A 13,316-nucleotide genomic window follows, 5' to 3' on the forward strand; every position below is an offset into this window, starting at 1 on the left:
TAGTTGTAAATGAGAACTTGTTCTCAACTGGCCTACCTAGTTAAATAAAGGTGAAATAAAATTAATAAAATATGTTAACATGAAACTACACATTTGAAAACGTTAAACAAGTGAAATAAATGTGACTTGGGGATGCAACATTTCAACAAGTGATACCATGAAAATACACGTGACAACATTTGAAAAACTGCACATTTGATTTTCACGTGAATGTTTTTCACATGTGAAAATGCAATTCCACATGTTAGTTAGACCATGTGAAAATGCATTTCCACATGTGAGAGTTAGATTTCCAGATGTGAACGTTTTTCACATGTGAAAGCGCTAATTCGATTTTCCCATGTGGAAATGTAATTCCACATTTGAGAGTTTTTTGGGGGTAATGGAGTGGTATGGGTGTTTTAAGGTAAGTGGTACGCTGTGAAACTAAAATAGTCGAAACATATTTCATTACATTTGACATGAACACTTAATGCTGACTTTTCAATATGACCCCACCTGAAATTTGAACTCACTGCCTCCGGATTTTGGTGTAGGCTGATCTTTCTGCTGGGCCCCTTTCCCCTTTTGAAACTGCTTTCATACTGCATTTGGCAGTACATCTCAAGAATGCCTTCAACTGAAATGTGTCTTCCGCATTTAACCCAACCCCTTTGAAGCATAATGAAGTCTGTGCACGTGCGTGCATGCATGTAGCCTAAATGTATCGAATGATGCCGGTGTGCCATACAGTATTTGTTTATCTACACATCACCTGATGCATGTGGATTGTGTAACCACTCAGAATACTGGGCCACATCACACCTGCAAAACATGTTTCCTTGTTGTTGTCAGTTTCAGTATCTAGAGACCTGGGAGTTATCCAGTCATTGACTCCCTCTGGTGATCTTATCGATGGCCGTTAGCTGGGCTGGGTCGACAGTCATTGGCTGAAGCTGTCCTGTTGACTCGGTTTTCACCAACCTGCCTGGAAGGTGTCTGCTTGAGTGGCACCTGCCAGAATTAAATAGTTTATGTTGGGTATGTTCTTTAAGAACTATCAAACTAGGCCTGCCTGTTGAAACATATAACATTGCTCAAAAACGAGTAGTCAATAAGCTATTTAAAATATTTGGGTTGGACAAAGTTAATGTTATGGGCCCAGGATAGCACTGCTGATCTGGCATTTTTATTGGTAAGATAATAGGCCTACAGTATACAAATGTAAATGTATGCCTTGCTGCATCTGAATGACCCTTTGAATAAGTTTTAGTTTTCAATTGGAAGTTCGCTCAGTTTATTTTAAGTGGTCACTGGTTTGCGTATCCTACTCAAACCTTCCACGAATGCAGACAGACTGCATGAACGTGCGCCAGACTCGTGTGACGTCGTCTGCCCTGAACGATAGGGCGGTGGGGTGGCGTCGCGTCATATCGTTCGCCTAGCTCCCATTGGCCGACGCGACTCACCCGACACAGCTGTGACTGTTTTCTGCAGAGGAAGCCTGTCTCTGGTATGAGGTCTGCGCTCAGGAATGAAATAGCAGCTTTTTTTTCTGCCTCTCTCTCCCCCAAACTATGATGTGACCTAACGACGTGATAACAGTTTGAGCAGTAAGAGAGCAGCACAACTCACAGCTTCATCATTGTCGAGGTGCGAATGAACATAGTCGGTTCTCGCTAGATCATACACTTAGAACGTCTGGACATCCAAGGTAAGAAGACATCAATTCATTCGTCTTTGCTATTGTCCATTGATATTCATTGTAGTGGTTAAACAGCTTGAGAAAGACATGATCTACAAAGGCCAGACTAGACACCACTTTTATTTGATATCTAGCGTAGTGGTGATCTTGAAACATTGTTGTCATTGTTCATTTAGATGAGATACAATGTATTGATGCATATCTGTGTTAGCTATGATGTATTAACGCATCGTTGTTGTTTTCCAGCACTCGAAGTGCCAAATGCCAAGACTAGAAGAACACTGTTGGAGTCGCTCCTGCGCATCGAGGGTGGAATCTAAGAATTTATCTGCGGGAAACTGGGTCGCATCGAGAGCTGAAGAAATGATGTCCATTGTCACAACAGTGCTCAGCAATGCATATGGCTCGCTGCACAGTGTGCGAGCGGCAAACTTGATCAGACGGGGTCTCGTCCTTTTCACGGTGGGAGTAGTTCTTGCGTTGGTGCTCAACTTGCTGCAGTTACAAAGAAATGTGACTTTGTTTCCCGAAGAGGTGATGGCAACTTTGTTTTCATCAGCGTGGTGGATTCCCCCTTGCTGCGGCACGGCAGCTGGTGAGTTGTCACTTTTAAACCTATACCCTGACTTAATCATTCTGTATGAATGAATGAGGTTGCTATATGTACTTTTAATTTTGATACACTTATGTGAATTGGGCTTTTATAGGGTGGGGATAGTCTGCTTGTGTGTTTCATGATGCCATTATATGCAGGCAGCTAACTACAGCCTGGGCTACAAAATCATTTACCGTATATTCCTTCATTGTTATTGTTCTATATATTAATTGTGTAAGTGTTCTCTCAGCCATGAGCTCATAATGGCGAGCGTTTTGTCTGGTGAAAACATACATTTAGTATTTATATTGCCCTCCAATATTCCAATAGGCTTCACTAGAAACAGCCGGACATGGATGGTCATCAGGGTTGTGCTTCTTTTTCATTGGCTGCTTTCATAACGGGCGAGCTGTGGAGGTGGTCCATAATTGGCTGCTGCCTCGAACATGCCACTACAGAAAAAGAGAAACAAGGAAGTCGTGTGCAGTCAGAATTAAATAAATAATTTTCACCACCAAACCTTCCCCCATGTTGTTGAGAAGTAGGCTACAGTGAATCACACCAAAAAAATAAATACGAATGTTACAATACAATTGGGAGACATGATCTAACGTTTTTATTTCAGTGATACAATGTTCGACACTTGCCTTTTCACAGTAGGTTACAAACATGTTTGTTCAAGGACTGATAGGCGAGAAATGATCATGTGCCTGGAAGTAGAAAGCAATCTTGTCGTTTTAATTTCTGTCTATTTTGATCCCAAATTGAAACTCAAAGAAAATGCACCATTTTCAAGACCATAGAACAACATGAGTCGGTTTAATTTGTATGTATGCAATTCAGTAAGGTACTAACTCAACTGTCTTTTCTACAGCTGTTGTTGGCCTGCTATACCCCTGCATCGACAGCCATCTAGGAGAGCCCCACAAGTTCAAGAGGGAATGGGCTAGTGTCATGAGATGCATCGCAGTGTTCGTTGGCATCAACCATGCCAGTGCTGTATCCTTTCTAAACATCAACAACTTCACAATGTGCACACGCTCATGTTGGCTACCTCCAATCTAGAAAAGGACGGATGCATATTTACACCAAAGTAATTTTATCACATCCAGAGCATAAACAACGACGAGGGTCTACTAAATGTGTAACATATTCAAAATTGAGTAACATTCTGTGATAAGTTTGATTATATTGTCATTTTGCTACTTTTACAGCCCCGAAGGCAATTCAGTTAGTGTAAGTGAGACAGTGTGTTGAATTCCCCACTGCATTCCTGCTTGTTTTGATTCCTTGACATACTTTCCAAGTATGTATGGAACCTATAGTTGCTTTAAACATATACACTGCTTGTGCCACCCACACTGTAATGCTTTGATGTAACATTCAAACAAATACTATATTTTTTTTAACATATTTGAAGGGATTTTTATTTTTTATTTTTTTTACTGAAGAGATACTTAGATAGGATGACCGTGGGAAAGATAGTGAAAGGTTGTGTCAAAGGGTAGTAGGCCCGGATTCGAGCCTACGTACGCAAATACTGCCCTTGTCCTTAACTGCTCCATTTCACAGAAACTACACTTTGCCAATAATGCCCAGCTGTCCCTGACCCTGGCTGCCCTGTCCCTGGGACTGTGGTGGATGTTTGATCGCTCGAGGAGTGGCTTCGGCCTGGGCATCGGGACGGCATTCCTTGCCACCGTTATCACACAGCTGCTGGTCTACAACGGCGTCTATCAGTAAGTCAAGTCCTGCTTTTATTTGACCACGTCACACTGAGAAGTTTAACCCCACGCTGTAAACCCCAAGGCATTTTGAACTCAACTACTTCTAGTAAGTTGAACTAAAAGTCAAATAAAAGTAATTATTACTTCAAATGTTTGTGGTACTGACTCAAAACTAAATGACAAGTCACTTAAAAAAAAAAATGATAAATTAACTTTTTACCCAGCATGGTCTACTACAGGTTGATTTTGATTTGATTAATCTTCTGCTACATAAAGATAAATATCATACATTTTTCTAAATTAATCCAATCATTGAGTTCGATTTTTTGCACCCGTTGCTGAAATGGTTGTTCTGGTTTAAATGGCTTACACGGAACCCAAACTGTCTGCGCGATCACGACACGCAGGTTAAAATATCAGAACAAACTCTGAACCAATTACATTAATATGGGGACAGGTCAAAAAGCATTAAACCTTCATGGAAATTTAGCTAGTTAGCTTGCACTTGCTAGGTAATTTGTCCTATTTAGCTAGCTTGCTGTTGCTAGCTAATTTGTCCTGGGATATAAACATTGAGTTGTTATTTTACATGAAATGCACAAGGTCCTCTACTCCGACAATTAATCCCCACATAAAACGGTCAACCGAATCGTTTCTATTAATCTCTCCTCCTTCTAGACTTTTTCTTCTCTTGACTTTATATTGCGATTGGCAACTTTCATAAATTAGGTGCATTACCGCCACCGACCTCGTTCATCTTTCAGTCACCCACGTGGGTATAACAAATGAGGAGATGGCACGTGGGTACCTGCTTCTATAAACCAATGAGGAGATGGTAGAGACAGGACTTGCAGCGCGATCTGTGTCAGAAATAGAACTGACTTCTATTTTAGCCCTTGGCAACACAGACGCTCGTTGGCGCACGCAATAATTGAATAATATAGATTTCAAAATTTATTTTGCAACGTTCGTGCACGCGAGCGGTGTAGTCAGCCTGTTAGGTAGTGTCCTCACTCCTAACCCTGGCAGTTATTATGTATGCAGGTTATGGGTGAATAACATTTGACTGTTGGATATTCTAAGTCTTGCTGGATTCCAATAGGAATTACACCTCACTTTTTTTTTCTTTTTTGTAATATATATATATATATTTTTTTTTAAATTGGCCCATCCACCCCTCTTCGGAGGACAAAAAAACAAACATTTTACAGCTTTTTCTTTTGTTGTATTTATACACACATTTGACATACATTGCACTTTTATTTTTCTACTACAGTAGTTACATAGCAAGAATAAAGTAATTTGATATACATTACCTCTGGATAGATAGTACTTACACATTATACATAGTGTTTTCATTCATAACTATTAAAGAACATGAGCTTTTAAACCCATCCCTCAGCTACTCTCAGTCCATCCCACCTATCTCTGTAAACTGCCCTCTTATGATTTCCATGGGCCATATATTTTTCAACTGTTTATTTTTCAATTACACATCACTTCGCAAGCCAACAAAATGTGACTTGCAGGTAGGGTTGCAAAAAAAATTCTGGTTGGAAGATTCCTGGAAATCCCCCAACCAAGAATGTTTTTAAATCTGGGAATTTGGGGAAAGTTAATAAAATGTTGCTACCCTACATGAAGGCCTGATGTGGCCTGTAAACCATGAGTTTCAGGCCACTGTTTTAGGGTAACGCGAGGCCTTAAGAGAAATGTAATGTCATAAAGAGTTTTTTAATTATAATATTCACCTAGGAACTCTCTTGGGGAAGGCCAAAGGACTGAAAATGAACAAATGTCTCTGTCACTAACAAATACAGTCATGGGTGGTAACTCTACCATTCACTCAAATGCAAAGCACACTGAGATTATATTGGAGGCGTAATGACAACTAATTGGGGTTAACCATGCTGACAAGCTGTCAAAAATGCATACAGAAGATATATTATTTTAATAAGATATGCCATTTAGGAGAAGTTTTTATCCAAAGTGACTTACAGTACTGCAAGTCAAAAAAAATTGTATGGCCTCAGCGGGAATAGAACCCATATTCCTGACGTTGCAAGTGCCATGCTCTCCCAACTGAGCTGCACAGGATTGTATTAGGATATTATATTTTGGTGGATATTATGGTATCATTACTTACCTTAAAGTTTTAGTACAGCCGGTGAATCAAATAAGACATAGGTGTCTTTATGAGAAAATATCTCCTTTGTGATTGATGTATTATTAAAGTGTGTGTTCTGGCACTGGTCTCAGTCACCTGATTCCATCAAAGAGGCTCTGACAGATGAGGCATGAAAATGAAAGCAATTATTTTTTGGTGATACGGATTCCCCCATGCCTCTACACCCAATTATTGGCCCTCCTACCCTGCCTCTGTGGCACCTCCTCAAAAACATCATGGGGAGAGGGAGCACTGTTGCTTCAGTGAGGGGCTTACAAAGAGCTGTGTTCAAAAGGCCTTGCAGCTCCTGTTGACTGAAAGGAAGGGCGAGATGAAATTGAGATGGAGAGGATTTTATATTTCCGCATTAAACTTTAATAATGCTGCCTTCCCCCCTTTTGAGATCTGTCTTTGAAACTGTGTTTAAGTTGCCATTCCTGTTTTAAGACTAGTCTCTATGTGTCTTATTTGGGGCTAGATTTGACTATTGGGGCAGATATTTAATTTAATCGGTTGTATTTTTCTCCCTCTCTTGTAGATACACGTATCCAGACTTTCTGTATGTGCGCTCTTGGCTTCCATGCATATTCTTCTCAGGAGGAGTGACTGTGGGGAACATAGGACGCCAGCTAGCCATGGTAAGTCCTGTCCTCTATTTTCTCTTTTTTTTCTCCTTTTTTTTGTTGAATTTTCACCCTTTTCTCCCCAATTTCGTGGTATCCAATTGTTAGTAGTTACTATCTTGTCTCATCGCTACAACTCCCGTACGGGCTCGGGAGAGACGAAGGTCGAAAGCCATGCGTCCTCCGAAACCCAACCAAGCCGCACTGCTTCTTAACACAGCGCGCATCCAACCCGGAAGCCAGCCGCACCAATGTGTCGGAGGAAACACAGTGCACCTGGCGACCTGGTTAGCGCGCACTGCGCCCGGCCCGCCACAGGAGTCGCTAGTGCGCGATGAGACAAGGATATCCCCGCGATGAGACCGGCCAAACCCTCCCTAACCCGGACGACGCTAGGCCAATTGTGCGTTGCCCCACGGACTGTCCCCTATTTTCTTAGTCAAATTCTGCTGGTTTGTAAGCACAGGAACACATTGACACAGCGCATTGACATGTTCGTGCGGTACGAACTTTTGTGAGAGAAAAAGCTTGACACAACACAATGTCGGCTATAATGCCTTCATCAGGTGTATGCCCGAAGTCCATCCTTATTCTGTGTACAGTTCTTCACAGTCACGTCCATTATACAGTTTGACTCAATTAAAGTGTGAAAACAGCATGTTGTTTTTGTTTTTCGCAGTAGCGAGTCCCAGAGCCAAATGAGTTGCCTTTTAATTGTTTTCAAACTTGCATCTTGTGTTTCTCAACGAAGCAGCCAGCTTGTGTGTAGCAGGAACACGTTAGCACTAGAGTTCAGTCAACTGGGTTTCATTCACTAGAAAGAAAATGGACTGAAACAGTGAGGGACTGCAAAAAATTGTCCAATATTAAACATTTTGCTACAGTGTGCACAAATGAATATGACCATTATTATTGTAGCTGATAGCTGATCATCTTTGAAATGCAAGAGAAAGGCCACAATGTATTATTCCAGTTTAGGCACAATGTAGATGTTGGCCACTAGATGGCAGCAGTGTATGTGAAAAGTTTTAGACTGATCCAATGAACCATTGCATTTCTGTTCAATATGTTGTAATAAGTCTGCCCAAATGTGTCTAATTGGTTTATTGATACATTTTCAAATTCATAACTGTGCATTCTCCTCAAACAATAGCATGGTATAATAGACTGCAATAGATTAACAAGAATGTAAGCTTTCTGCCCATATCAGATATGTCTATGGGAAATGTTCTTGTTACTTACAACCTCATGCTAATCACATTAGCGCATGTTAGCTCAATCGTCCCGCGGGGGGGGACACCGATCCCGCAGCGGGGCCATTTAAGAAAGAGTCGCGGTTAGGACTTACACAGCTAGACGGCATTTTTAGTGAGCTTTTGTTCATTATACTTTTGTATCACCGTTCACTAGTTGTAGTACAGTATCAAATCAGGCCAGCAATTGAACTGTTGAGAAACTAACTCAAGTTTTTTTGTTTTCTGGCTGATTTGTGTTTTTTTGTGCTTCCAGAAGTTTGAAATAATTTCCTAACAGTATTGAAAGTGCTTTTCCTTTAATCCTTCGTCACTAGCCTATAACTTATGGAGACAGTTATATAACTGGTTAGGTAGATTTATCTCTCTGTTTTATGTGGTTGTTGTCATGTACGTCATTTTGTCTGTAAATGTTGGTTTAATGTTGTCTTTAGCGCTCTTGAATGCAATAACAATTCCTGTATAAGACCAAATAAATGAACTGAGCTCCTGCTCTATGTTCTGGGACGTACATAATTTTCTGGTATGCTTAACATGTGACTTGGGGCTCTGAAGGGAGGTTCTAAATCAGGAGAAATGGGGGGAAAGTGAGAGGGATAACTCTCTAGACACGTATACTGTTTAGGGGGGTTTAAGAGAGAGGCCTTGAGGAAGGGGTATCTCATTTTACTGCAACCCCAACTTCAGATAATCTTCTCACAGTTGTACCTATACATAGGAAACCATGATCCACTGTATAATAGCCCTGTAGTCTACTTTCAAGAACTGTAGAACTCAGCCTTAGGTTAAAGTCGTCAATAATGGTCTTCTCCAATCCCCGTTGTGGATGTTACCACTGTAGGAAGATGTCTGTTGTTTGCTGATATTGATTCAGATGTTGAGCATGATATATGAACATGGGCTTTCCTCTCTCTCTCTCTCCCTTCAGGGTGGTGTTGAGAAACTCCACAACGACTGAACAGAGATCAGCTGAAGAGGGGAAAGAAGGAAGACTGACAATATGGAGAACAGGCGTAACGGAACCAAGTCTGCCGTCATGGGGAGAGAGTTTGAAAGAAAAGAGACTGTTATTATTTTTTTACTACTTTTCTGTGTGTTATAACAAAGAGCTAGCCAGAACACCCTTGACCTAACGTGCCATGACTTCTGCACCTCTTGGTGGCCAAAATAACTTACAGTATTAGGCTAGCAGTTGCAGCTATGCTATCCCTATTAGGATCCATATAGCATTATTCCAGAAGCTAGTCACAAAGTTATCCCTGTTAGGGTTCATATACCATTAGGCTAGCAGTTAGACACTAGGCTATACCTGTTTGGTTCCAAATAACATTGTGCTAGCAGTTAGCTGCTAGGCGGTCCCTGTTTTGGTTCATATAGCATTGGGTTAGCAGTTAGCCGCTAGGCTATACCTGTTTGGGTCCAAATAGCATTGTGCTAGCAGTTAGCCGCTAGGCTAGCCCTGTTTGGGTCCATATAGCATTAGGCTAGCTTCTAGCCACTAGCTCCTCCTTCACTATAGCAAGACAGTATTTACCCTTCCAGTTCTTCGAAATGAAAAGTTACCTGGTTTCAGTTTTACATTGTAAGAGTGAACTATTAGCTTTTTGCAGGTGTGTGCACGTGGATTTGTGCAGGTCTTAACAGAAAAGACGAGGGGAAAAGGTGGTACTACAATGTTTGCTTTTTTGTTATGGCTGAGTACAAAATGACCGTAAAAGGGAAACGTTTCAGAGCTGTGCAAAAAATGTCTGACACTCACAGAGACGGCGACCAACAGTATGTCACCGATGACATGTATTGTGTTCCCAATATTGTAATTAACCAAGAAAAATAGTTATCTGAGAAATTAGAATGCCAACACCTATAACCCCAAACCAAATATACATGAGATCACAGATGACGTGACCATGTTTTGAAAGAATGTACCATGATGCTACAATAAGTAAGCATATTCATGGTTTCAGTGAAATCAGTAATGACAAAAAGGCACCTGAATGTAATCGGGTGTGAAAGCTCACCTCTTGGCTGACTTTGTGGATATGGTGTGCAACCTGGAGGTGATCTATGACCCCTCAAATGAATGGCTGATTTCCTATTTAGAATTTTCCAGACTTGGCATTAAAGTTTATGGTCATACATTAAGAGAAGGAGACAGGACCTTTTTACTATGGCCTGGGGATTTGCAATCTGTGATTGCCTTTGTATTATAGAATTGAGTGCTTTTGTCACTACTATACCAGTTCAATTTTATTACTTGTACATAATTATATATTGCTTTCATGTATAGTCACTTCCCTATATAATCAGACAGGTATTACCACACTATACCAATTCAGTTCAATAGTTGGGGGGCTAAAGGAATAAAAGTGCAATCACATATACCTGAGCTGACTTCTTCTTATTTATTATTTCTGACAATGGTTAAGAGGTGAGACTCCGTGGAATGAAATGCAGTGTAGAAAAGGAGCATCAAATAAGCAATAACAGCAGCTTTTGTAAAAACAAAAATTGTCTAAGATTACTTGCATTCTTCAACTGTATACCAATGACAATTCTCACCATGAGGAGAAGGGAAAAAAACATTGTGTCAAACTGTTTGTAAATTCTCCTAGTAGTTAAAACATTAGTAAGTGGAATTCAGATTATATTTTTTTTATATTTTGTTATGTATAGATCACAGCGGGATTGGTTGGTACGCCTGGTTCGGTGTGAATCTTTGCTCAATTTCAGGTGTTTGTCCCAAATGGCACCCCTATTCTCTATATAGTGGACTACTTTTGACCAGGGGCCCTGGTCAAAAGTAGTGCACTATATAGGGTTCCATTTTGGATGCAGTCCAGGTGTGCTGCTGGGAGAAAAGGAATCTTTATTATTGGGGTGTTTGAAACGCCTATTATTTCAATGTGTAGAGAGTGTGAGTGTGTTTTCAGCTGTGTAGCATTTTTATTACCTTGAATCCAAGTGGGAAATAAAAAAGAACTCCTAATGACGTGTGTGTATCTACATTGAGTCTACATAGTTCTGCCACACATCTTAGCAGAATGAAACCACACAGATACAAGATTTGTGTGCACATTTTGAGCCCAATGCATGAAGTGTTTTTGTATGAGAGTTGCACCATCTGAAAATGTAATTGATACAAACATAAAAGGTATGCAAATGAGACATAACAAAAATATAGATGCTATTTTATTCTGAATTTTGATCACTAAGTTGTTTTACTCTGTCTTGGAAAATACAGAAGGTATAGTGGAGATAGGCTGTGTCCAAAAGGGTACCCTATATTAGGGATGGGCAACTGGTGGCCTGTCCCTCTTTTGTAGGCCTGTGGATCAATTTCCCCCCTCTGATTTTTTTTTTTTGTAGCTCGAACACCAGAGAGCACTGAGTGAGGAACCCCTTACATCCTCCCGGGTGGCCGTCATAATGCTCAGGGGCTGGGATCTTGGGCTCCCGGTGCAGGGTTCCTGGAGGAACTATGGCGTCGTCTATATGAGATTTGGACATGGGCTCCTCCTGGGTTGAGGTTGGACTGTGGTTGGAGGGAGTCGGTAAGTGCCCGAAGGGTCTCTAATATTTGGGAGAGTTGTTCTTGCTGCCATCGCAGCAGTGCTCCTTGGTGGGTTACAACGTTCTTGATCTGGGTGATCTCTGTTGGGTCCATGTTTAGGCAGAAGCTTGCTGGGATGTGGTGAGGTTGGACCCAGGTGCAGAGAAGAGACCAGACAATGAATCAGCGGTTAAGGATAAACATAAATACTTTACTGAGAAACGGTAGCCAAAGGATCACAGTACACTCGAAAAACAACAAACATTAAGTCTGGAAAACTCACTCAGGAAACAAACGCACACGGTAAACAATTCAAGCTTCTGCAAAGGAAACCAGAAAATGCACCTATTTTAACAGGGAAATCATAATGAGTAATAGGATACACCTGAGTGTCATTAATGTCTCTAGGGCAGTCTCTGCCACCCTCTAGTGACAGGTGGAACCTGGAATATAGATGAAAACTCTCTTGGTAAATAGTGTGGTCTACAGTTTATCATGAGATACTCTACCTCAGGCGAGCAAAACCTCAAGACTTCCTTAATATTAGATTTCGTGAGCCAGCTGTTATTTACAAATAGACACAGACCACTACCCCTTGTCTTACCGGAGGCAGCTGTTCTATCTTGCCGATGGACCGAAAACCCAGCCAGATGTATGTTATCCACGTCGTCGTTCAGCCACGACTCGGTGAAACATAAGATATTACAGTTTTTAATGTCCGGTTGGTAGGATAGTCTTGATCAGAGCTCATCCGTTTTGTTATCCAATGATTGCACGTTGGCTAATAGGACTGATGGTAGAGGCAATTTACTAATTTGCCGTCGCATCCTTACAAGGCACCCCGACCTACGTCCCCAATGTCTCTGTCTCTTCTTCATGCGAATGACAGGGATTTGGGTCTTGTCGGGTGTCTGAAGTAAATCCTTCGCGTCCGACTCGTTAAAACCTGTCTAGGACAGGGGTTCCTCTAGCGCCACTCCTTCCACATTCCACTGAAAAGGCAGAGCGCGAAATTCAAAAAATATTTTTTTTTTAATATTTAACTTTCACACATTAACAAGTCCAATACAGCTAATGAAAGATAAACATCTTGTGAATCCAGCCATTTACAGAGACCAAATTGAAATACCTAAATACTCATCATAAAACATTTATGAAAAATACATGGTGTCAGCAAATTAAAGACAAACATCTTGTGAATCCAGCCAATATTTCCGATTCTTTAAGTGTTTTACAGCGAAAACACAATATAGCATTATATTAGCTTACTACAATAGCCAACCACACAACAGCATTGATTCGTTAGGCACGTTAGCATAGCGAATAAACCATCAAAAGATATTACTTTTTTCACTAACCTTCTCAAACTCCATCAGATGACAGTCCTATAACATCATATTACACAATACATATATTGTTTGTTCGAAAATGTGCATATTTAGAGCTGAATTCCATGGTTATACATTGTAAACATGTAGCATCTTTTTCCCAGAATGTCCGGATCTATTTCTGACACTCAACTATTCTGACCAAATAACTATTCATAAACTTGACTAAAAAATACATGTTGTATAGGAAATGATAGATACACTAGTTCTTAATGCAATCGCCGTGTTAGAATTCTAAAAATAACTTCAGAACGAGATCCAGCTTACGTTATGGCGAGAGAGCGCCCAAAATCTGGGCGCAAACTAATAGTAAACAATTTTCGACAGAT

General features: G+C 40.7%; 1 protein-coding gene across 1 annotated transcript; it reads left to right on the forward strand.

Annotated features, from left to right (window-relative positions):
• Positions 1-1,453: 1,453 nt before the first annotated feature.
• Positions 1,454-11,038, forward strand: LOC129822790 (insulin-induced gene 1 protein-like). Its single transcript, XM_055881210.1, has 6 exons — positions 1,454-1,693; positions 1,931-2,279; positions 3,154-3,278; positions 3,852-4,018; positions 6,712-6,811; positions 8,978-11,038. The coding sequence occupies exons 2-6, from the start codon at positions 1,946-1,948 to the stop codon at positions 9,005-9,007; spliced, it is 756 nt and encodes a 251-aa protein (XP_055737185.1). The 5' UTR covers positions 1,454-1,693; positions 1,931-1,945; the 3' UTR covers positions 9,008-11,038.
• Positions 11,039-13,316: the final 2,278 nt, after the last annotated feature.

The sequence above is a fragment of the Salvelinus fontinalis genome, chromosome 25, assembly GCF_029448725.1.
Source record: "Salvelinus fontinalis isolate EN_2023a chromosome 25, ASM2944872v1, whole genome shotgun sequence".
NCBI classification, from domain to species: Eukaryota; Metazoa; Chordata; class Actinopteri; order Salmoniformes; family Salmonidae; genus Salvelinus; species Salvelinus fontinalis.